The 26,223-nt window shown below is 42.5% G+C and overlaps 1 protein-coding gene across 4 annotated transcripts in view; it reads right to left on the bottom strand.

Moving 5' to 3' along the window:
- The window catches only part of Prkn (parkin RBR E3 ubiquitin protein ligase), a 1,148,335-nt gene that overhangs the window by 727,874 nt on the left and 394,238 nt on the right, over positions 1–26,223 (bottom strand). For 3 of the 4 annotated variants that reach the window (XM_038339600.2, XM_038339601.2, XM_038339603.1), the window contains exon 4: positions 1,713–1,834. In XM_038339600.2, the coding sequence (XP_038195528.1) occupies positions 1,713–1,834 (122 nt within the window). The remainder of the gene's footprint in view (positions 1–1,712; positions 1,835–26,223) is intronic. The other variant, XM_038339602.2, reaches the window with a different exon arrangement.

The following is a 26,223-nucleotide window of genomic DNA, read 5'->3' as shown; positions in this document are numbered from 1 at the left end:
TCATATACATTGAACGGGGCAGGGGAAAGTCATTGCTTACAGCTAAACGTGGAGGTGATTACATACTGATAGATAAGGAGGCCGGGCAATGGCGCACAGCAGATAGAGGTAACAGGTTTAGTCTGGGTAGGAGCAGTCTCTGTAGGGGAGCAGTCCTCAGGTTGTGAATATCCAGGGGCAGAGAAAGCAGTTGTAGACATTTTCTGTATACACTATCAACATATGTACATGGACAGAAAGAGACTTTACTGTCCTTCTGCGCCTCGCCGTGAACAGGAAGGCTTTGACATTTTCTAGCTGGTCTGAGGCACTGGAGCCCTTGACATGGCCAGCTCATGTCAACAGCACACATTCACTCGGGACTTCCACGTCACATGGAACCCTTTCAGCGACTGCTCTTATATTTTATATCAAAGGCTGAGAGCCTTTTTCTCAAATGAATACTCGGGCTCCAGCAGCGATCCTGCCGGTGTCCATGCACACAGCTATGGACAACAGGAGGAGGTGGCCCAGGTTTCACCAAACTTCATTCATGAATAGTGGAACTGAAGTGTCAGAGAATGGCCTGGGTCACACAGTGGTGCTTATCCTTTTATATTTCTTCCCTGGTGATTTAAAACCATGAGAACGACTCTGGGCCGGGATGCAGGAAGGCAAGCAGGTGTGACAGTGCTCACTTTGGTACCACTGCTCTCAGTGCGGACGCGGGGCTCTACAACCGCCCTTACTCTTACTACTATTATCGGAAAGTTGTCGCTTAATGGATCAACCTCAGCATACTGTTCCCAGGGGACCGCTAGTGTGTTCTACATGTGTAGACCAGCTCACACCGCACAAGTCCCAACACAGCATATTTCCAGTCCTCAAATTCCTTCAGAGTCTTCCCCAAAATAACCCCTTCATGTTGTGAGGCCACTAGGCTCATAACTTATAACTAGGCTCTATGCAAGCCTGAGCTGAAAAAAAGATGTAGAATGTGTGTGTGTGTGTGTGTGTGTGTATACATGTGTGTGTATGTGTGTTGTGTGTGTGTCAGGGAGATACCGCTGTGCTATGCAACAGATGAATTTACAGAGCAGAAGAAAGCCCAGAGGGTGTCAGGGACCATTTTCCTAAGGATAGATTTGTCAGGGAACATTGTCCTTACAGGGATAGCAGAGGTCATTGTCCTAAGGATGTTTACAGAGAACCCACCCCTCATCCCACTATCTTGAGAGCTATCCGTTAACGGAACCCACCCTTTACTCCAATGCTAATGGATCACATCTGTTAACGGAACCCACCCCTTACTCCAATGTTAATGAATCACATGCTTCGGCTTACTCCAGGTGCTGGCTGATGACCTTCAGTTACCCCGGCAGAGTTCCTGCCTACCTACCTCCACCCCATTCAAGGGTATATAAGCTGTAACTTTCACCCCAATAAACGGAGACCTTGACAATAGAATCTTGCTTGGTCTCCTTCCTCTTTTACAGCTCATGTCTTGCAGGTTAGCGCCCCTTCAGAGGACCCTGAATAGCTGACCCTGCCAAGCGGGGGTTACAAGAGGGAAGGCTATATTTGAATGCCATCGGCTATCACAGCCTCTCAGAAGAACATCTTACTTTCCACGTGGTGAGGCTCAAACAGAAACAGGGAGAGGGCTCCTTAGAGACACGTTTATTAATCCAGGCGAGAGCAGCCGCCCGAGGACACTGCCCTTGCCTCCTTACCTGGGCCAAGGTCAGGGTGGCTTGTCTGCAGGTACTGCACTGAACTCGGAGCTTTCCAGGCTGGACCCTGTGGCAGGGGCCTTTGCAGTAGACATAGAAGCTGTTGTATGTGGGTTTACCTGCTGGAAAAAAGCAGAGAGAGTGCCCAGTCAGTGCTGGTCCAAAATGAGCCCAGACACCCTCTATCAAAGCCTGGCACAGGCAAGCCACACAACAACCTCCACAGGAACATGCAGTGAGGTTGGAAGAATGAACATTTCCAGGAGGAGATAGAAACTTAGAAAATTTAGTTTTATGTTGAAAAGGATGGTGTTCTCTCTTCTTGCCAAAAGCCCTGTGACCTACTCATCAGAGTATACAGCTTGCTGCCAAGAGCCTTGCCAGAGTGTTTGCAGCACCGGGAAATTAAACTCTTTTTTGCTACTGAAGTCTGGGAAGAGGACAGGAAATTCTGAGTCTGGGAAATGCAGGGGCCACAGCCCTGAATTCTATTTCATGCTTCTGTACACAGCAGTGAAGACTCAAGATCGTTTCCTCATAGAATTGTATCTTAACAGCCAAGTCAGCCTTTCCTCATGATATGCGTGACTGGACCAGAGCTGTCGGGTTTCTAGGGAACACTTGACAAAAATTCAGTAATACATGAGCCCCAAACCCCATGGAGGTTGGTGGACCCTGCAGCCTGTGCACAGGTGCAGCCTGTGCAGCTGTGCAGCCTGTGCAGCTGTGCAGCCTTGGCAGATGGATGTGCAGTCTGTGTAGACGTGAAGTCTGTGCAGAGGTTCAGCATGTGCAGTTGTGCAGCCTGGGAAGAGGTGCAGCCTTGGCAGAACTGTAGTCTATGCAGATGTGCAGCCTGTGCAGCTGTACAGCCTATGAAGATGGATGTGCAGTCTGTGCAGATGTGCAGTCTGTGCAGAGGTTCAGCATGTGCAGATGTGCAGTCTATGCAGATGGATGTGAAGTCCATGCAGTTGTGCAGTCTGTGCAGAGGGGCAGCCTGTGCAGAAGTGCAGCCTTTGCATTTTACTGACAGTCTCTTTAGCTGGACAACTGCCATTCAAGCATAGTATTCCCAAGAGTAAAAGGTGAACATAAAATAAATCAATCTAATCAAATAATTTCTCTCAAGTGTCAATAAACTCAAAGTGCCACTCTTTAAAATAAGGAAACCTCATGGGTATCTGATGCTTCTGTGTCTGTGAAGAACTGACTAGAAGCTTTTAGGGTACGATGATTGCTTTCTAAATTCCTAAGTTCGCCAACTTACTTGATAAGTTTTGATAATTATCTAACTGTTGCTAGGGGGTAGGATACAAGACTGTCATGATGCAAACATGTTATATTTTAATCATCATCAGAAGCATCTAGGAAAAATAAGTATTTCTTATGATCATGACTGAAAAGTTTTGGTCACTCAAATGCATATCATATAGCTGACTGGAAACGCACAGAGATAATGAGAAAACACCAGAAGACCCTGCTGCTTCTTTACTCAGCCTTACTCTGCATCTGACAAAACTCTGTGAGACAGATGATAATAAAATAAGGAGCATTCTGAGGCATCTGCAATACATTTTATAGTGGCCCCTCCTCAGCCATGAATACTTAGCTGTCAGTGTGAAATGGAAGACAGACTAAAAACCATGTTTGCATTGATGCTAAATGTCTATTTTGACACCTCTCTATGGTTTTAGTGCCTTGTGAGCAAGATATACAAGCTATGAATATTGCATTGATATCAGCAAATACAATTATTACATGAAATATATGTAGATCATAAGTAAAACACAGAGCCAGGAGTCAATGTTACAGCAATTATAACATAATAAGTGACTGACAATCAAAAGGTTACAAGAAGTGTGACAGCTCTGACCTGGGTTAACCCTGTGAAGGATTTCCAGTCTCCTCACTGTTAAAACTTATCAGCAGTGGGGTAAAATCGAGTCCCACACTTTTCATAACCCTCTGTGAAGCTTAAACAATTAAAATAGAGAATGGTTGAAAGAAGAGCCAAACATTCCCAAAGCGGGAGTCTGGGCAGTGTGGGCAGAGGAGATTACCAAGTGCTCAGGATTAGAGGAGCCTTGCTGAAATTACAGGGCCTGCAGACTCCTCCCTTCCAGCAGAGCAACAGCAATGTCTGCGGTGTTATTTCAGCTAATGATGCGTCAGGGGAAGACAGGAGCCCTTCCACCCCTGCATGCTTCAACCCTCGCCGAGTCCTTGAGAAGCCAGACACAAAATGCTGCATGCCATGTGGGTACCCTGGAAGTCCACAGGATGACATGCAATCCATTACACCTTGCTACCCCGAGTCAGCCGATTAATAGCCAGTCTAAGGGAGATCAAGGTCAGGGCAGTCCTGGCTGAAGCACATTTCAAGCTGTTGGCTCCACTCAGGCAAACAGTTGAGGCCTGTTCAGCTGAATCATGAGAGCCCTGCATGGAGTGGCTTCCCTACCTTGCTGGCAGTGTGACACAATTTACAGTGGACAGGTTGCTTTATGTCCTGCTGTGGCCTGGACTATACTGGGCAGGAATGAGAGCAAATGCCCCATACCTTTGTGGGCAGGGTTCCAATTGGCTTGACTGAGGAGCCTGCAGCTCATACTCTCACACAGAGTCATCTCTCCAGAGACAACAGCTGGGTGATACCGTGAAAGTCCTCAAATCTTCACCAGGGAGGCAGCACCGCTAGTCACTGAGGGGCATCTCCCATTCCCACTTCCTTCTGGACCCTTAAGATCTTTTGTTCTAACCCCCTAGGTCTCTCCTTCATTACCCAAAGTAAGTGAATCGGCTCATGTTTACAGGATGTACTTCTTTTCATACAATAAGCTAAGACCTACAGAAATGTTTAAACTGCATATAAGTTAAATACCATTATTGTAGTTTATCAATTGTGGTCATTTTGGTGGGAATCTTCATAGATACTTCTGACTGCAACCTTCATCATTAAGTTGAACATTTAAGGATGTCTATCCTTAAATCCTCCAGCATCCTGATGGTAAGGGTTTTTTTTTTTTTTTTTGAGTCAGGGTTTCCCTGTAGTTTCTAGAGCCTGTCCTGGAACTAGCTCTTGTAGACCAGGCTGGTCTCGAACTCAGAGATCCGCCTGCCTCTGCCTCCCGAGTGCTGGGATTAAAGGCGTGCGCCACCGCCGCCAGGCTTGGTAAGGGTTTTTAAAACACAAAACCACAGAAGTTTTAAAATAATTTGTCTACTTAACACCTCTAAGTAGACTGATAAGCTAAGGTTCATCATGTTTTACATAACATGGCAGAACTCTGAAAGCTGTTAAGAACTTTGGGGTGGTGTTGTTACTGTGCAAACCCCTGGGGGTTGCTGTGGGACAATGGTCTGTACCCTGTCACTTGTGTTTTAAATAAATGCTGATTGGCCAGTAGCCAGGCAGTAAGTAGAGGTGGAGTGGTGAGAAATCTGAGAAAAGGAAAGATTCAGTTGGCAGAAAAATAAGTCACAGAAAGATGGAATATGCAAAGAGAGTATGGATTATGTATACTATTGTGTTTTCTTTGCATTTTTGATGGCAGAGAGACATTTAATTCTGGGTACTGCTAAGTTAAGCCAACATCTATATTTTAAAGGTATCTTGATTTCAAAATATGGATCTAAGGATATGTTGCTTTGGAAAAAAGGTTCTGATTTTGTTTCCATAGAGGATGAGAATCTGTGGATTCATTCCAGACTAATGTGGTTTGATGGGCCAAGATCCCCTGAAAGATTACCTTGAATACCCTCAAAAAATTACTTCACCCAAAATAATCATCAGGAAGTCTAGAGAACTATGCCCAAATTCTAAAATATTGTTTATACACATTTATTTACATTTAAAAGGGATATGCTATAGAGATTTGCATGGGTATGGATCTTGGTTTATTGATACAGATTTAAGGTCAATTTTGTTATACTGTGTATATGTATTTCTGCTCTTGAATAAGGTATTGTGTTTGTGCAGCTCATTTAAAAATGCAATGTATAATAAAGCAATATAGATTAACAGATAATCATCTATAATAGACAAGCTTGTACTCATGTTAGTTCGTTCGATTTGGTAGATGTACAGAGATTTATTTCAGATGGATAAGCATTCTTCAAACCTTTCAAAGACTACAGGATATGGCATTTAAAATGTTTTAAGAACTTGGGATTTTTCATGTCAGTGAGACACAACTGCTCCTGGTAGCACCAATCTACTTCAAGAGGAAGATGGCATTGAAGAGGCTCCTTATGGAGTTGGTTAGCCATTTGGGTAAGAGACTGCTCTTGTCTGGACTGCTTGATGAACTGAACATGTAGGAACCATAGAGAAATGACTGCTGAACTTGCCTAAAGGTGAGACAATCCTTCGGGAGTTCCTGCTTTATGAAAGAGTCTGCTAGACATTCTGAAGGACACAGAAAAATATGACTGAAAACTGCCAATATGGGCAGAACTGTCTTTGAAATTTCCTGCTTTGTGGAAAAGTCTGCTGAATACTATGGGCAAGTATGCTGAGGATGAATGCCCCAAAGGTACAGAAGAACATTGGGCGATTGTCCAGGCAGCAAGATATCTCTGTCAATTCTTGAGTTTTAGAAGTTGTTTACAATGAACTTATAGCTTACTTAGGTAATATTATATCCTTCTGGAGTCTTTGATGGAGTTGAAGAATTGATAGTTATAGTTTTTCTTAGTTATGATGATAAATATTGTAACTGTAATTCTTGCTTGATACCTGTTTTGTTATATGTAATTTTACTATGTTAAAGTTAAAACCTTCCTTTCATTTAAACAGAAAAGAGAAGGTGATGTGGGATTCTTCTCTGTATGCTGTGAATAACATTAGTTAATAAAGGAAATACTTTGGGTCTATAGCAGAGCTATAGGGGAACAGAGCTAGGTGGGGAAAACTAAACTGAATGCTGGGGAAAAGGAGGCAGAGTCAGAGAGAAGCCATGAACCACCACTGGATGCAGATGCGCTGAAACTTTGCTGGTAGGACACGACCTCATGGTAATATACAGATTAATGGAGATGGGTTAAATTAAGATATAGGAGTTGCAAACTAGAAGCTAGAGATAATAGACAAAGCAGTGATTTAATTAATACACTTTCTGTGTGATTACAACAAATTGGCATCTGACGTGGGGTTGAGCAAATCCACTTAAAAACCTGAGAGAGATTTTAAAGTTATTCTAGATAGAAAAGAATAGAGTTAAGCACAGCTTCTTGATAGCAGCATTTTCTTGGGTGGGCTCTGCTTGCTAGAGGTAAGTGCATCTCACTTAAGAGTGGCTTCCTGACTCAACTTTAGCAGCAAAACTTTTAAGCTTTAGCTGAAAAACCTTTTAAGAGGTCCTGCAATAAAACACATAAATGGTATTGATGAAAAGCTGACTGCGTTCTTTTTAGGTGGTGGCAGAGATCTTGAAACACCATAGAGTTGTGGCAATAAACATGGCTTCGGCCACTACCTCTGCCATGAGGCTAGACTCTAAGAAAAAAAGCTAAGTAATGGGATGGATCCAGCCATAAAAGCCATGGCTTTAATCCTAGCCATATTGATTAGTATATTAAAGACTCATGTGGTCAGAAAAAGAGAGATATATAAGAAAGATAGATTCAAAGACAAAGAAAACCTCTAAATGGTTTACTGTGTGTTTTAAAATATGTGTAGTCTTGGGATAAAAATAAAAGGATAAAGTCCTTAAAGGAAAATGAAAAAGAGAGTAGTTGGGTGTGGTGGCACACACCTTTAATCCCAACACTTAGGAAGCAGAGGCAGACAGATCTCTGTGAGTTCAAGGACAATCTGGTCTACACAGTGAATTCCAGGACTGCCAAGATACACAGAGAAACCCTGTCTCAAGAAGCCAAAAATTAAAAATAAAGATAAAAGAAATGGGGGTTAAAATAAAGCCGTGTAAAGATGGAAAATACACAGAGAGTCTGGATACTGTATTGTGTTGTCTTTAAATTGTTTGATGGCTGAGGAAGTAGCAAAAGCTGCTAAAAGATATTTGATTATAAATGCTGCTGATTAATCCAATATATATATTTTGAAAATGCCTTGACTTCAAAATTTAAGTCAAAGGATATGTTACTTTGGAGAAGAGGTTTTGTTTTTGTTTCCACGAAAAATGAGAGGCTGTGGATTCATTCTGGGCTAAGAAAAATCAGGTTTGATCAAGGAAGACTCCCTGAAGAATCCCCAGTAGGAGCAGATAGCCCAGATGATCCAACATTTCATAGGACCTCTGTTGGAGTTTCCTCTGAGTTCTGCATCTAGAACAGTTTCAAGACTGCTGGCTGAGATGATCAAGCCTCACAGAATTTTCCAATCAGGACTTGACCATAATCTTAATTTTTTTTTTTTTTAGTTCACCATAAGATTATCATCACCCCCAATAAGCAGGAAGTAGCCTTAAAAACTACACCCCCATTGCCCAAAAATGGATTATGGATATTTTCCTTTGTGTAGAATGTTGGTTACAAGTTGTTATGGATAATGGTCAGGAAAAAAGCTAAACAAAGGAGATTCGATTCAGAGTTCTTGTTTTTAAAAAGGGGGGAGGAGTGCTGTGGAACAATGATCTATACTCTGTCACGTGTATTTTAAATAAATGCTGATTAGCCAGTAGTCAGGCAGGAAGTAGAGGGTGACAGAGTTCTGGGGAAAAAGTTCAGCCTGCAGTTGTGGCCCAGCCTCAGAGGAAACAAGATAGCAAGATGTGACTGCCTCACAGAAAAAGGTACCAAGCAAGGTGGCTAACAAAGACAAGAGTTATGAACTAATATAAGTTTTAAGAGTTAATTAAAAAAAACCTGAGCTAATAGGCCAATCATTTTATAATTAAGGTAGACCTCTGTGTGTTTTCTTTGGGACTGAATGACTGGAGGACCAGGTAGGAAAGAAATCTTTGTCAACAGAGGGGTGACATCTTGAAACTCTGAGTCTCCATGGAGAGGCCAGATGAGATGGGGCACATTCTAAACTTCGCATGACTGGAGATGCCTTTTTTAAAGGATGCATCTCAGGAAACTCCATTTCTCAGGAAATTTTTGGAACCTACAGTAACTTAAACTACTTGTGTCTATATCAAGAATTCTAAAATATTATTGGAATATATGGTGATGGTCATGTTCTGTCTTCCTGTCTTAAGAATTCTGTCCCCAGAGAGTCATAAATAACATCTGTCCTTTCCTTATAAGGCCTGCAAGACAAACGAAAGTCTAATCCCACCAAAGCTCATGCTGAGGAAGCAATGAGCTTACTTATAGAGCATAGGTACCCCAAAGCAGTTGAGCTAGAAAGTCATCTTTGAGTGTAGGGATGACTGCCCTATAGTCACATGGATAGAGTACCCTTCCCAATTAACCTCCTTCCACCTGTATATGCAGATACCACCAGATGGATACATCAGGCCATGTGTAGTTATGGCAGAAGTGCATACAGGTGACTGGAAGAAGTGGTTCGAAGCTCTGGTGAGCATCCATTGACCCACAACTCTCTCTTTTGTGAAGAAATGTCAGCAGTAAACAAATGCAGCAAAGACAGATTTCTACACAATGAATGTGATAAAAATAGAGGCTGTTTTGACCACACACTATGGTCAACACCTTCATGCCAAGCCATACAAGTTGACACAAGTATTTCACTGTATGCTATGAAGGTTTTCCCACTAGACAATGGTTTTTAAAGTATAAGATACTGCTTTCATTGGGCTTTTATTTTTATCTCTACAGAAAAGTTAAAACCACAGTGACCGAGATCCTTTGAACGGGTGCATGCTTTTGAGCACTGACTCTACCATCCTCTGCGTTCTACTTCTGTCATTTTCCCTGGGTTACTCTCGCTTCAGAAACACAACCACTCAGCAAGCTTTCTCGTTACATTTATATTTTTTCTTGATCTGAAAAATAAACTGCTGAAGGCCTTAGTAACGTTCACAGCTTATAAAGCCCTTATTTTTAAAATTATGTACTGAATTTGAAAGAGCACAAGGAAGAATATATGGGAGGGTTTAGAGAGAGGAAATGGAGGGGAGAGGTGATATCACCATAATCTCAACAATCAAAGAAAAAGGTTGATTTGCATTGGTACTTGTAAATCAGCACAACCCTAACAGCCGTCACTTTAAGGACATTTTAAATTATGGCTTAAAACCTAAAGAGTCATTTTAATACGACAGGCATTTACCCTACATGAACATATTAAAGTGTCATATAAAACATTAAATAGAACTCTGCCACCATAGCGGCCTTCCTACATCTGCCTCATCTGACACATGTGCAAATGCTGCGTGGCCAGCAGCTACCTGTGGCTATGAAGACCTGGCAACATGACTAGGGACTACTCTTTTCGGTTTTGTTAACTTTCAAAGAAACTTCATTTCAGAAGCCTCATGTGGGCAGCAGGTGGCAGTACAGAAGACAATAAAACACAAGCATGTCTAGGCACATCTCACTCAATACCAAGGACACAGACAGTCAATACCAAGGAAAGAGACTGTAGCCTCACCAGAAAGTCCAGCCCCTCACTGTTAACTGCTAATATAGAAACAAAGTGGGGAGGAGGGAAAGAGAAAGGAGAGTTTGGAACTAGAGGCAATGGAGGAACGACAGAGACGGTGGCTCCTGGCCACTTAGAGCTGGAGCACAGCAAGGCTGCTCTTTCGTGCAGTGCTCTAACTTCTTCCACAGGGACTCAGTCTTCACACGGGCTTCAACAACAACCCTCAACGTCCGACTGGAATGAAAATTCTTGCTAGAATTATTTCCTTCATTTTCCAAGTATATGATGATTACATAAAATATCTAAGAGCACACACATATGCAGCTCTGCACTGCCATCTCTGAACAACTGTCTTGTCCCATACCACAGAGCCAGTGCCGGCGTCCTAGCACGAAGCATCCTGTCCAGTCTTTGTCCAGCTTCCCTATCACTAGGGCTGGCACCTGGTAGCTCCACCTCCATCTCTCTTGCCCACTTCTGACGATAGCCTTATGACTGTTTCTTAAATATGAAAGACTTCAATATTATCTGCACAAATGGCACTGTTTATCAGCTATATTCCACACAAATGCTTCTTTAGCTTGCCACTTGCTCCAATTGCACAGGAAGGAGATTCAGTCCTAGACACCTCCTGCAAGTCTCTTTCAGAATGGACATTCCTAAGCAGTAACAGCGATCTGGGGACAGAGGACCGTACAGGGTAAGGGATCTTCTTCCTCATCATCTTCCAGAATTCCTGCTGTTGCATGGATGAGTTGTAGTGTTTTAGCAAGGGCGCGATCACAGTTTCTGAGTATGTCTCATGAGCCAACGACTAAAACAGTGCAACCCGATCAAGATCAATACTGTCATGAAGTCTAGCAGAAATCTCTTACATAACACGAGAGGATGTAGTTTTTATGTATCCCAACCTTGAGCTTTGACAGTTCCAGCCTAAACAATGCACACAGATTGTCTAGTATGGTTCCACATTAAATCCACACAGTAGAGACTTCCTGAATCATCTCCTCTGCACAGTGTCTCACCTGAAATCACCAAAGGATGCAGAATCCATCCACTTGTATCACAGGTAAATCCCAGGTGAGAAACTGCTCAGCTTGGCAGGTCAAACGTGGGAGCATCATCATTCGCCTAGAATCCTCCCCCTAGAGAACATAGCTAACAGTGCTGAAGGCCATTCGTCAAAAGATAAAGGATGCCATCCTTCTAGCCTTCTTACTTCCTGGTCCCAGGAGGTGACTGTCTCCATGCCATGCCTAGTCCTCTAAGGACTTGACACTCTCTGTACGTACTACTGGCCTAGGCTCGTTCTACTTCACACTTGTCACACCTTTGCCCGTTCTCCCTAGGGATACAACCACCCGGTGTGTACTATTCCATTCTGTCTCAATATGGCCCCGACGCTAAGAGAAGTACCTGGAGCGTTTGGTGGTCAGCACATTCTCCTACATCATCAAGGGCTATAAAGGTTCTAGGTACCAGTGTAAAGGCAAGCAGCAACATAAAACACATTACCAAACACTTAGCATAATGAAATTTTCAGGGTCAAAATCTGAGCCAGGTATGTTGGTGTAGGCTCAAGATCTCAGCTCTGGGTGTGTGGAGGCAAAATGGCCAGGAATTCAAGACCAGCTTCAATTGTCTCCCCGTCCCCTGACAAGAATCGGAGTCTGTGGATTCGTGCCTAGATGAGATTCTATTAAGGAGGGCAGTAATGCATCAGCACTTTCCATTCCAGTCCATCTCCACTGAGTTATTTAAGGCAACTAAGTATAGCCATACTATTCTATGCTTTTCACAGCCCTGTGCTTAACGCCTGTGGAGTCACCAAGGTAATGCTGTAACATAAACAACTTCCAATTATATTCAGCCATCCAATACATGTGCTCCTAAAATAGGTTTAGCCATCTCTAAGGAGACTACCCTTAAAAAGTTATAACTTAATTCTCAAGTCTTTCTGCTTGGGTTTTTAATTAATGTATCTGCACAATAATTTCATCTGGTGAGGCAAAAACGGCTGATTAAATGTAATTCCTTTGCTTGATTTCTTTTCGGTTGTTGTTGCCAATTTATTTTTTCATTATTCATTTTGAAAGTAATAAAGAGATCAGATCTCCCAAGTCAAGATAAAATTGTAGGGTGAAGCATAATTTGAGTATTGTGCTCTTGCAAATAAAGTACAAAGCCAAGCAGAAAACATTTTAGATGCTCATTTTTCTTAGAAACAGGCAAGGGGTAAGTGCCAGGAAAGTCACCTACTACAGAGGCTGTTGGGAACCATGGTTAGATCAAATTATTTACACTTCAGACAACTGTATAGGCAGGACTAAAGGAAATATCTACAGCCCCCGATGTGTGCATCTTCACTGACAGAGGTCTGAACAGCTATGCAAACCTGAGGCACACGGTGCCACTGTGAGCCATCTACTGACTTTTATTGCCATCTTCTTATCTCCAAACCTGAGATGTACCAGCTTGCAGGCTATGGTAAGGATTGTAAAGGGAGCAAAACAGGTGAAGCCTGGCACAGTGTCTGGCGAGTACACATTGCCTGTTCTTATTTATTGCTCTGCCATTAGGAAAAGCCAATCCCACATCCAAAGGACCATTTCCATCATTTTATCGTTCTTACATAACACTTATATCTTAAATCTACTCTAAGATTTAGAAATTATTCTTCATTAATTAATTTTACAATTGCTTTATCCCCAACCAAATCCTTTACAGTTCAGTAGTGGTGTGGAACACAAACCATGGTGCAAACCCTTAAATTTACTTACAGTGTACTGAGGTCATTTTTCCTTATGATGGGAGGGTTATGAGTACACTGTATTTTTTTCTTTTTCTTTTTTGATTTTTCAAGACAGGAACTAGCTCTTGTAAAGCAGCCTGGCCTCAAACTCACAGACATCTGTCTGCCTCTGCCTCCCAAGTGTTGGAATTGAAGGTGTGCGCCACCACCCCAGCCATTGTACTTTTAAAACGGGTAGGAACAGAAAGCAATTACACAAATCCATCCTAGCAGGTAGATACACTGAAAACACTAAGTCCATATAAAACAATAACTGTCATATTTTGCTATTAAAATGGAACTGTGAAGGATTCGAAGTAGGTTCCAAAATTCCATTTTAATGGCCAACTTGACAAATTAGTGACTATCCTTTGAAATCAGGTACAATCATCAAAGCTTCACCACTGAGCAAGCAGAAGCTCCTAGGGTAAGTGATATCCCCAGAGCAGCAGGCAGGTTTGAATGCATGTCATATAAAGAACCCACTTTCCACCCCCCCGACCCCACAACCAAATGATATGAACTTTGACCCAGGTGGCAGATTTTAGTAACTACTGTGGTAACATGATGTGGGATGTTCTTCTGTATATGTGTTGTTTTACTGGTTGGTTTTACTTGGCCTATGGCAAGACAGAATAAAGCCAGGTGGACAGACACCAGAAACTTACTGTTCAGCCACAGCCTCATGATGATACACAGATGAATAGAAAAGGGTTAATTTAAGGGGTAAGAGTTAGTTAATAAGAAGCCTGAGCTAATAGGCCAAACAGTGTTGTAATTGATAGAGTTTCTGTGTGATTATTCGTGAGTGGCCAGGAAATGAAAGAGCAGTCTCCACCAACAGGGACAGATGCCACAACTGTTAAAAAACTGGGATTTAACACTGCTTAGCTGATACACATTAAGTTCAGCAATCATAAAAGACATCTCAGCTCCTGATTATCCCCCACATCACCAATATTTTCCTTCTATTAATGCTAATGCTTTTATGGAAATTTCCATTACCACATTCAACAGCAGTGCTCAGGGTCAGAAATTAGCAGGGAGGAAAGTTAGAGCTTGGTCTTCAGGATTGATGCATTTCCATCCGACTGGATATCGACCCGAAAGTAGCCCAACATGGTAGGGCTGCATGGTCACAAAGTCATCCTTTTCCTGGTACTTAAGATTTATCAAAATTGATTGATTTAAGTTTCCTATTGTAAATGTTCTGGGTATTAGGGAAAGAAACCCATTAAGTAAATGAGCAATCAAAATGGCCTTAATGAGAGACTACAGAAAGCGTGGTGTGAGCTTTCGCACTCCCACATCCTGCATCTGATTTCATCTACAGCAGACAAAATACTTAGCTTTGCATAAATACTTTAAATATAATGTACCCTATTTACTCTGATCATTAAACAAGTCTCTTCAGCTTTGGATGTTCCGGTATTGTGTGTGCCCTATACCAAATGATAAGACAAGACACGTGATGTTAATAAAGCCTATCTTTCCCATTATTGATTTTGGAAACCTTTGGTAGGTTGTAATGTTACTACCTGTTAGAATGGGAGAATCGTTTTTCTTTACTGATACAGTGATGAATTATAAACATATGGTGATGCTCGGTGATGGGAAAAATGACAGTGACCTGTTCTCTGGTCAAGCCAATGCTGCTGTGAGTGGTGCATGCTTCTAAAAACCAGTGACACAGCACAGACTCCAGGAGTGGGGTCCTGACTCCAAAGGCATCCTGGACTCCATGTCTGTACACTGCAGCTGGCTCAGGAGTCCCCACTGTTGTGAGCTAAACACTTGCCCCTCTAAAGTCTCAGGCTGAATGTCTGTAGGACAGGGAAGAACCCCACTTCTGTAGGGACTGGCATACTTCAAACAGATCTCCTAGGTTCTCAGCGGTTCATGGGTAGAGTTATGTTCCTGACCCCCGCCTCTACCTTTAACTCAGAAGGGTCTGGAGCCAGGTGAATAAATACTCATCTCCCCGAGAGATCACATCACTGAGGATCTGGGGATACTCAGCAAGCTCACTAGGACTCCGTGCCCTGAGAGCTCAGGGAGGTACTTGCCTAGGCTGCTCACCATCCTGCCTACATACTTCCCTCCACGGTCCCCTCTTCCTACACAAGAAGAAGATTTTAGCGCACCGAACCCTTATAGGCCAGTGCATGTTTCCCAGAACCTTTAGAAAAAAAATGTGGGGAAATTAAAATAGAAAAATGGAGATTAAAAGCAGAACCTGATTCATGGTAGACAGCATTCTACCGCCAAGATCCAGCTCCAGTGCCCAATGCCCCAGGTTCTAGCTTTCTGAACTGACTGAAACCTCATCTGCCTAAGGTGCTTGGCTGTTTGGGGAATGACAACCCTGGTAAAGAAGCAGGTAGGGCCTCGCTGTGCCTGACACTGTCCCACAAGAGGCTCCTTAGCAGCTTTAAAATCTGAGGGTAGAACTGACACGGACGGCTGGAGTGACAGCTCAGCCATCAAAGGCTAAGGCTAGAATTACAACCAAAACTCCAGACTGACATGCAGTCTGGTGTGTGTGTGTGTGTGTGTGTGTGTGTGTGTGTGTAATACATATATAGTAAAGACTATTCATTATGCATATGCAGTAGGGGAGATTCCTGGTGTTTTTAGGACAGCAGAAAGCACACAAAAGAAAGGATAAGTGTATACATTAGCATCACGGAGTCTTTGTATAAAAAGTCCTGTGATTTTCAGTTTCAGACTTGATGCGGTTTCCAGTGACCATGATTCCAAACTAGATTAGGATCATCTACTCTGAAACGCACAGGACCTTATAGGTGGCCAGAGTTGAGGTCCACGACCCAGTTCAGTGTTGGTAGCCAGTGATCTTCTCTCGTCTGTACATTGCTTCGGGTCTTACGTATGACAATATTCGTTCATCCAATGAAAATCCCAGCCTGAGGAAACTTTAGGAAGGCCTTCAAAAAGCTCTAGATGAAACAAGTAAGCACTTGGGTTCCTGGAAGGATAGCTCAGATGTAGGAATAGCCAAAGATGGCTTTCAGTGGTATCAAGGTTTCTTTCACCTGCATTGACTGGAATGTGTGAACCTTGGTTCTTTGTCATTAGGATGCTGAGCACCGCAGACAGCTGAGAACCTGCAGGACAATGGGATGCAGGCCTCCTCTCTACAGCACCTTTCATCCGGATCTTATTCTCCTGACTCCCCGGATCATCCTTCCATCTCCTTCTCCGAGGTGTGATCCGGGATAGGCTCTTGCTGTAGCTACCGAGACCTCTGTGAGCTCTCAGCTCTTCTGCCAAGTAAGACAAGATCCATGTTGCAAAAAGAATTCTGATCTGAAATATTATTACATCACCGCTTTACAAAAGCCCCCCATCTCCCTGAAGCTGAGATTTCCTGCTGAAGGGGCAGTGACTTGACACCCAGGATCACAGAGCTGCTAGCTTAAAGGAGTGTCTGACGGAGGATGTTGGCACTAAGCACCAGCTCCTCTCTCTCTCTCTCTCTCTCTCTCTCTCTCTCTCTCTCTCTCTCTCTCTCTCTCTCTCTGTGTGTGTGTGTGTGTGTGTGTGTGTGTGCAATTTGTGGTGGCTACTTGTTTCTCTTTGCTCACCATGTTGGTTCTAGGGTTTTAACTTGAGCGGTTAAGCTTAGCAGCAATCACCTTTACCCACTAAGCCATCTGGTCAGCCAAATTCTGTCTCCTTAAAAAGATATATTGTATATTATATCTTACTTGTGGTAACAACTGCAAGATAGATCTTTATTAATTTAAAAATTTGGATTATATACCTTTATTAAAAGTAATGCTATCCCAGCCTGAGGAAACTTTAGGAAGGCCTTCAAAAAGCCCTAGATGAAACAAGTAAGCACTCGGGTTCCTGGAAGGATAGCTCAGATGTAGGAATAGCCAAAGATGGCTTTCAGTGGTATCAAGGTCTCTTTCACCTGCATTGACTGGAATGTGTGAACCTTGGTTCTTTGTCATTAGGATGCTGAGCACCGCAGACAGCTGAGAACCTGCAGGACAATGGGATGCAGGCCTCCTCTCTACAGCACCTTTCATCCGGATCTTATTCTCCTGACTCCCCGGATCATCCTTCCATCCCCTTCTCCGAGGTGTGATCCGGGATAGGCTCTTGCTGTAGCTACTGAGACCTCTGTGAGCTCTCAGCTCTTCTGCCAAGTAAGACAAGATCCATGTTGCAAAAAGAATTCTGATCTGAAATATTATTACATCACCGCTTTACAAAAGCCCCCCATCTCCCTGAAGCTGAGATTTCCTGCTGAAGGGGCAGTGACTTGACACCCAGGATCACAGAGCTGCTAGCTTAAAGGAGTGTCTGACGGAGGATATTGGCACTAAAGCACCAGCTCCTCTTCCTCTCTCTCTCTCCCTCTCTCTCTCTCTCTCTCTCTCTCTCTCTCTCTCTCTCTCTCTCTCTCTCTCTCTCTGTGTGTGTGTGTGTGTGTGCGCAATTTGTGGTGGCTGGTTGTTTCTCTTTGTTCACCATGTTGGTTCTAGGGTTTTAACTTGAGCGGTTAAGCTTAGCAGCAATCACCTTTACCCACTAAGCCATCTGGTCAGCCAAATTCTGTCTCCTTAAAAAGATATATTGTATATTATATCTTACTTGTGGTAACAACTGCAAGATAGATCTTTATTAATTTAAAAATTTGGATTATATACCTTTATTAAAAGTAATGCTATTAGGTAGGTGGATCTCTGAGTTTGAGGCCAGCCTGGTCTACAGCGCTAGTTCTACAGGACTACAGGACAGTCATGGCTACCCAGAGAAACCCTGTCTCCAAAAACGAAAGAAAACAAAGTAATACACTGTTTACTCGGATGTTTAAAATACAAAAATTGTCTTTTATCGCAGAAGTTTCTTCATGTGGGGATTCGTGTCGACTTAGTTTCTGAATGTGGTGGCAGCTGCACACCCTGTGTTATCACGGCGAGGAAAGCAGAGCACTTCCTGGCTCCACTGTATCCTCAGGACTCCAGAATGACCCTCTCTCTGGGAGAAATGTCCCCACGCCCTGTTAGGAAGCTGGGCTCTCACTAAGGCCTGGTGCAGCGTTAGGTGTGGCTTCCTCCTTGAGAAGCCTTATTCCTGCTTCCCACCCCACGGCCAGTGATGCTCCTCATTACAATCCAGTGTGTGCTGCACTGTACGCTTGTCTCCTTGTGGAACTGCAGTTTCCTAGGCCATTGGAGCCTGCTTCTTTCATCTCTATATCTCGGATCAAGACAAACTACAAAATCAGTAATATTCATCCTAGTGACTAGCTCTGAAGTGGATGCAAAGACACATCTTAAATGAACAGAAATGACTTGCTGGTCTATACGTTCCCATCAAGCCCTTCCTCAGGCTGTTATAGTCCTGGTGCATTCAGTGAGCTGACTATCCATGTTAGGAAATGTCCCGGCCTTGCTTGTCCGTATATACTCATTGACATCAACAGTTGTCCTGCCCAGTAAAATCTCTCGGCATTCCAAACTGCATCTCCACAGTGATCACAAAACAAAAACAAAAAACAAAAAAGACCACATAAACACCTGTTTGCTAAATTAATCATATGTCAGATACAGAGCAGCATGTAGGAAGAGGTGAGTGGTTTGAGTATTTTTATCCTGCCATGATAGGTAATATTTCACACAGAATCATAAACATCTATTTTATGCGTATGTGTTTTGCCTGCATGTATGCCTGTGCACCATGTGTAAGCCTGCTACCTATATAGGTCAGAAGAGAGGGGCAGGTCACCTGGAATTAGAGTTACAGAGAGTTGATAGCCATTGCATAGGTACTGGAAACTGAACCCCAATCTCTGAAAGAGTAGCAAGTGCTCTTAATTGCTGAGCTATCTCTCCAGCCCCTTAAAACTGTTTCGAAAGCAACATCAGAATCACTTGTTACTGTTAAAATGAAAATTCAAGACTCATTTTCTAACAGATGCCAACATCAAGCAACAGCCTACTTTCTCTACCCACTGAAAAGTAGGTAAATAGACACTTTGACCTGTTGCTTGATGCGTATCACTATTTCAGCAGGGGTGAGTTGACCCAGCACGGTCAGTCCTGCCCCCATGAACATTTCTTCTCCTCTGGACTGGTACTAATGGCTCGCTTGCCTCCAGCTGTCCTGTCTAGAACCTATCAGGCCTCCAAACTGCTGTCAGACTCTCTTTCCCAAAGTAAATCAACGAGTGCATCGTGCTCCTTAAATGTCTCCTCAGGGCCTTCGCTGGGGGAGTGGAACTCACTTGCTTAGTAAATTCCGCTCCTGGGTTCCACAAGCCTTACTTCTCGGGGTCTGCTTTCCTCTACTCCCCTCTCACTCAAACTAGACTGTGCCTCCATGCGTCACGCTCTGACCTCGCTATCCGGATAAGTACATGAAACCTGAAAGGTTTTAAATCTAGGCATCTGGTACACATTGGTTTGTTTTTTTTTTGTTTTTTTTTTTTTTTTTTTTTGGTTTTTCGAGACAGGGTTTCTCTGTAGCATTGGAGCCTGTCCTGGAACTAGCTCTTGTAGACCAGGCTGGTCTCGAACTCACAGAGATCCGCCTGCCTCTGCCTCCCGAGTGCTGGGATTAAAGGCATGCGCCACTGCTGCCCCGCTGGTACACATTTTTTAATGGAAAACTGATCTGCATGGGCAAGCGTTGTGTCAAGACAGGCATTCCAGGCCAGGGCTGAGCAGAGTCCTCCAGAGTGTGGGGATGCTCCTGTACTGTCTGACGTGGCAGGTGCTGGCTATTGAGTATTTACAGTATAACTTTATAAACAGGAAATGAATATCAATGCATTTAATTAACTGAAATATATATTCCCGGATGACCAGTGTTTATCTGAGTTTTGGCAACACAAGTATAAGATATTTATTAGTTTTGATTACAATCCCAGACTTGGAGGAGTTATTTTTAAGGCAATATCAGGATCACTTGTTACAGTTAAAATGAAAATTCAAGACTCATTTCTTAAAACAGTTGCTAACATCAGCATCTGCTTGTAGATTTTTGTTGAATATGTGTAAAGCAGATAGATAACAAAATGTATGTTCTGATGGGCATTCGTTGTTGAGAAATAGCTAATTTCTCTTGATCGTTTTATCCCTCATAAATGACTTAAGTTCAGCATTTTTGCTCTGATTGTCATTTCATGTCTTGTGACTTGCTCTGTAATAATCCTTGTTTTGAAGCAGAGAGAAGTTCATTAAAGGTCTGGCTTGGTAGCTCTTTTGGTAAGTGTACAGTAAGTTCTCACCTTTCTTCATGCCCTTTCTGCCTGCGGATAGCATCTCAAGACCACAGAAATTTCTTTCTCCCCGGCACTCCCATCTTCAAACAACCACTGGAGAATTCTTAACTGACTCTTGGGTCAAATTAAAACAGATTAAGCTTCTGTTACATTCTTCTCAGGGTGTTAAAGCCTTCACACATACATACATATACATATCCCAATTAATATATGTGCCAGTTAATAACATGGTCAATGTTAAGGGGAGGAATCATCAGCCAACCAGGTTTGAGTTGCATTGAGTTCTCATTGCAGTATGAGAAAATCTTTTTGCTTGCAAATGATGAAATCCCAACAAGCTGACCCTAAGACAACTTAATCTCTGTGCCAGTTTGATGTGGAATGCTCTGCTAGGCCCATTACCATGACATTCAGTGGGATGATTATTTTGACAGTGTCAGGGGTCTAAAGCTAAAAGTTTCTCAGCTTCTGTTATTTGGCAATGTTAAATGAATGTTGTCAAAAGATTAAGTATAAATTGGTTATAAATCTTCATTTAACTACATCATGCAGGGAAGGTTACATTATAACAGCCAGGCTTCTGTCATCATTAAGAAAATGGAGAGTCCTATTTTAATAGTATTAAAATTATTGAAATCATTGTTTGTTCTACGTAATTGCCTTTGAAACTGAGCCTTTGGTGGTCAACCCTGAGTACATCGGCAAGGCCGACAAGGGAAGGCTGGGAAAAGCAGTGTTTGGCTCCACCAGTGATGCTGGACCTCCCTGACTTCCTGTGGCCACTGTGCAGTAACTCATCGTGCTTAAAGGCTGCTTTACTTTTCCAGCTACATTTTCCTAACTGATTAAAGGTTCTGATTTCAGAAAATAGCCCATTTTCAACCCAGTTTGCCTGACTTTTCAGGCAATGACCTGTGGTTTGATCACCTGTCGAAACCATCTGGTGGCTCATTACAATCCTGCAAATGGTTCCTCCCAAACTCCAGCACACTTTATATCAGCAGCAGTAATGACCGCACAGCCAGGAAGGCCTGGCGAGTGGCCACTCCCCAACACAGCTGGTATCTGCTGCACCAAAGACCAAAGTTGGACCACAATAACTTTTAATGTTAGCAAACACTTAGTGTGAGATAAAACTCTTCTTTTGGTTTGTCTATAAATATTAGAAAAATAATTTTGGGAAATTAGACCAGAACTTCATAAGAAATCACTTACTATTTTTTTAAAATCAGGTTAAATGGGCTTTTGATAGCAATTGTGGCATGGACTTACACCATGGAAAGCCTGTAAGAGACTTAGCTCTATGGTAAGATCTAATAACAATAAGTACTAAAATGCTAAGTATGTATGTATATACATAGAGTTTAACTTGGTAAATAAACCTCCACAACTAATGAGCACGTACTATGTTTATTTAATTAAGAATCATAGTTTATATCAGAACAACCCAGAACAAATATGAAGCATGAAAATTAAATGTGATTCTTTTTCTAGAAATAAGTTTATTAATACTTTAAAAAATCTGTAGATGTTCATCAAAAGTATCTCAGATAATGATCTACTAAGATATTTTTTCTCAGTTATTTTTTACTTAGTATAGAAAAGATTTTAATTTAGCTTATTTTTTGTTGAAATTTCTTCCTGAGTCCTTTTGGGCTTGTTTCATTTAAAATTTACAAAGCATTACACTTAAAATAGCAAATGACAAATTTTTAGAGCAACATCTATTTTTAAAGATACTCAGAAACAAATAAAAGTTTGTCATTAGTGTCTATCTATCTATCTATCTATAAATCTATTTTTCTTTTGGAAAAGGTATATACACATAGCAAAAAGGAAAAAAAGAGGGTATTTTAAGGAAAGACTAGCAATATCTGCAGAAGAAACACTAGCTAGAGGAAGCATGGTGACTGAGGCAACGGAGAGAACTGTTTGGGAGGAAAAGCACCAGCACAAATTGCCAGTGAACCCAGGGATAAAGACCATGGAGAAATAGTGCATGCTTTTATAGAATAGCATCTTCCAGGCTTTGACTCTTGGAAATCTGCTCCAAAATGAAATGCACATGTTCTGTCTCCATGGCTGTTGTGCAAACAGAACAGACCACTATGGGGTCGTGAGCTACAGGCTCGCCCTGGGGACAATGATTTGGGGTGACATTTCTGCTGCTGTCAAGTATCATTTAGTGAGTGCCTATGTCCGTGCTCAGATGACACTGTATTCTATTGAAGATCACTGGGAAAGTCAATGTTCATTTTGTAAGTTTACTGATGAAAAGCAATTTTTCGCAATGAAATTTACCCAGAGTTGCTGGGCTTCCCAGACATTCATCATTCAACGGATTTTAAACTTGGCTCTGAATAATTCTAGTGCCCCCATGGTCTCTGCCTTGATCCACTCTAGCCGCCCGAGGTTATCTATAGTGCTTGTTGGGCAGCACAGTGTCTCTAGAAAGCAACATTAAAGTTAACAACTGAGATACGTGAGGAAAGGAAGGAGGGAGAATGCAGCCATGCACTGCAGCTGGCACAATGCTGGGGTCAGGGGTAACCTGATTCCAATGCCATGTGGGCTGCTTCGCAGCTGTTAGGATCTGGGCACAGGTGGGTAAGATGTTCTGAACCTCAGTGTCTTCATCTAAAATAGAAATAACAATAAACGACTCTGAGAATTTCTGAGAACAATAAATACAATCAAATATCCTTGCCTGGCATGCATCTGCAAATTTGAAACATAAAAATGACCAGGGACACACCCTACTAGGCCAGAGTGTAGGGAAAAAAACCCTCTGCAGAACGGTAAATAACTGAATGACCAATAAGCCAAGAGCACGTGATTAAGATCCAAATGCAAAGCCCTGGGTAGAGATTTGTCTGTAATCCCCAAAAATATTATCAGGAGCCCAAGGCATGGAGAATATGAGTTCCAGGGTGGCCTGGGATACATAATCAGAGTCCATCTTAAAACAAACAACAACAAAACCGTGAACATTCAAGCATAAAGCACAGGTGGGCAAACCGGAGACCAGTGTTCAAAGAAGCCCAGAAGAAGTGACGTGTAGTAAAGGTAAGGAAGGAAGAGTCTGTGGGGGAATCTGAGGCCACACTCATCAAGTGCTCAGAGCCTCCATCAGGGACTCTGCAGTGGCAGGACAGACAGACAGATACTCACCAGATCCTCCGCCAATTCTTTCCTTTTGGGATGAGACAGAGAACAAGAACACCTGTAGAGGAGCACCCGCCATCCCGTATCATTGGCCAGCGACCCATTTTCTCCTTAGTGCTCATTTTCAGAGTCGCGAGCAAGGAGAATGGTTCCCTGACTCACCCAAGGCCTCATTTAGGGAAGCTTCCCTCGTCACACCTGAGGCACGGACAGCGGTCTTTCCTGCTGGCCTTGTTTCTTTGCAAAGGCACTAATGCACAGATAGCACCCAGTTGGCCTGTGTTTCCCCGGAATGTTTATTCATGAAGCGGAGAGGTATAGGAACTGTCCCTTCTCTTTTTCTCTGCTTGCTCTCAGGACCTGGCTTGGTTTCTAACATTTGCTGCGTACTGATGGAATGGGACTGACAGCAAAATGAGACAGACCTCATCATGGTAGTGTCTGTCGCTTCGCATCCGTGTCATTCCTTTGACAGTAACATGGTTGATGAATGGAATTTGGTGAACTACAGAGAACAATAAGATATCATTTCTGAAGGCTTGGTCTTGACTGTTATCTGAATGCAAAGCCACAAAAGTTAAAAGAAAATGCCTTACATGGTATCAGAAGAATTTCAATCAAATTTGAAGTGTCCATGGCCAGTGCTTCAAATGACTTCTCAAATTGTTAGTCAAATATCTTAGTCTCATATACCAAAATTTTAAACAAGCTATTATTAATTACCTGACATTACTTTATTACAAATATAAGATGACTCAGTGTTGACTTTTGTTTAGCATTACTTGGGTACCACAGTATACCTTTACACACATCCTGACGGTACACCTGCACGCTCATTCTGACGGCACACTTGCACACACATCCTGATGGTACACTTGCACACGCATCCTGATGGAACACCTGCACACTCAACCTGATGGTACACCTGCACATGCATCCTGATGATATAATTGCACATGTATCCTGATGGTACACCTGTACACGCATCCTGATGGTATAATTGCACATGTATCCTGATGATATAATTGCACATGCATCCTATGGTACACCTGCACACTCATCCTGATGGTACACCTGTATATGCATCCTGATGGTACACTTGTATGCACAGCTTGTTTTCATACATATCACTAGTCACACAGCTGTATGGTTTCTCGAATAAAATTTAATTTTCAGTGTTTTTTTTTTAATCTTTACCTCCATGCTCTTTAGCTATTGACTGTCCCTGTTCATTTTCAGCTAAGAAAGATTTTGAAATTATGAGGCTTCATATATTTAATGTAAACTAAAGCACTGTAGTTTTCTATTTATATTATCTGGTATAAGACTCCTCACGCTTGGTTCTCTAACTCTCCTTACTCCCATTAGAACCCAATTCCTGAAAACTATGGTTTTTCAAAACCCAAAACACATCCAATTATAGTTTTAATGTAACAGACTCTGTAAATGATCAATAAATCTAAAACCCACGAACATTTCAGTTTTGGTTTAGAAATGGTTCAGATATGTGAGCCCCATGTTATGGAATTGTAGCATTGATTTTCACTTTGTGCTTGACCTCTACATGAAAGCATAAAGGACTAATGTCTGATTTTACATCAATTCATCTTATTCTCTTCACCTTGGAAAACATGGTAGGAAAAATACTGGACTTTGATGTTGTTAGCTTTAACTGCCAGCTTGACACAGCCAAGAGCAACCTAAGAAGGGCATCTGAACCGACAGGTTGTCAGCGTGTCTTATTTGACTGACACAGGCAGGTCCAGGCCACGACAGGTGGCTTCATTCCCTCGGTATGTCATCCCAGACTATATAACAAGTGGATGCACATGATGAGGAGACGGACAGCAAGCACATTCTTACATCATTCGTGTTCTCAGGTTCCTGCCTTGACCCCCTGCCCTAACCTCCCTTGATGCTGAACTGTAACCTGGGCGTGGGAGATGACATCAGCCTTTTCCTCCCTAAGCTGCTCCTTGTCAGAATGTTTTTAACACAGCAGCAGAATGGAACTACAACTTCCACCGTTCTTAACACCAAATTACATCTAGAGCCAAAGTTACATGAGTTATACACTCACTGAGTATGAAAGTTCCCCCACATGCTAGTGTTCACACAGACAAGACCAAGAGCACATTGTAAGCAAAAAGGGCTAAGACCATACTTCTCTACAGAAATTGGAAGTATGGATCCAAACACTCCTGGAGTCTAGGAAGGATGAGAGAGCTATACTTGGAAAGCACAGAGGGGCTGGAGAGATGGCTCAGAGGTTAGAAACACTGGCTGCTCTCTATTCTAGAGGTCCTGAGTTCATTTCCCAGCAACCACATGGTGGCTCCCAACCATCTATTATGGGATCTGATGCCCTCTTCTGGTGTATGGGCACACATGCAAACAAGGACTCATCTACATAAACGAATAAACCTAAACCAGTGCTGGTCTTTAACACCAGAAAGTTCTGAGAGGCAGAGTCAGTCAGATCAGGGAATCCAGTAAGGTGATTTCAGTGTCCTGTGGTGAAGGTTACTCTGCAGTATGGCTGGATGTGTTTGCCCCCATGTTGATGTGTACATTACTCTCTGCCCTCAAGTCCCATGAACCTCAGCACTAACACCACCGAGACCTGAGCATGAAGTGACTGCAGAACAAGAGGACTGAACATATGATGGAACAGACGTCTCTCATCTTTATTTTTATTTAAGGCGGTATGTTTTAGGTGGGCATATTTCAGCTAAAATATGAAATTTGCAAAAATCACTACATTCATATCAAC

This window comes from Arvicola amphibius, chromosome 8 (genome assembly GCF_903992535.2).
Source record: "Arvicola amphibius chromosome 8, mArvAmp1.2, whole genome shotgun sequence".
In the NCBI taxonomy this organism is placed as follows: domain Eukaryota; kingdom Metazoa; phylum Chordata; class Mammalia; order Rodentia; family Cricetidae; genus Arvicola; species Arvicola amphibius.
This window is presented reverse-complemented; position numbering and strand designations above follow the sequence as displayed.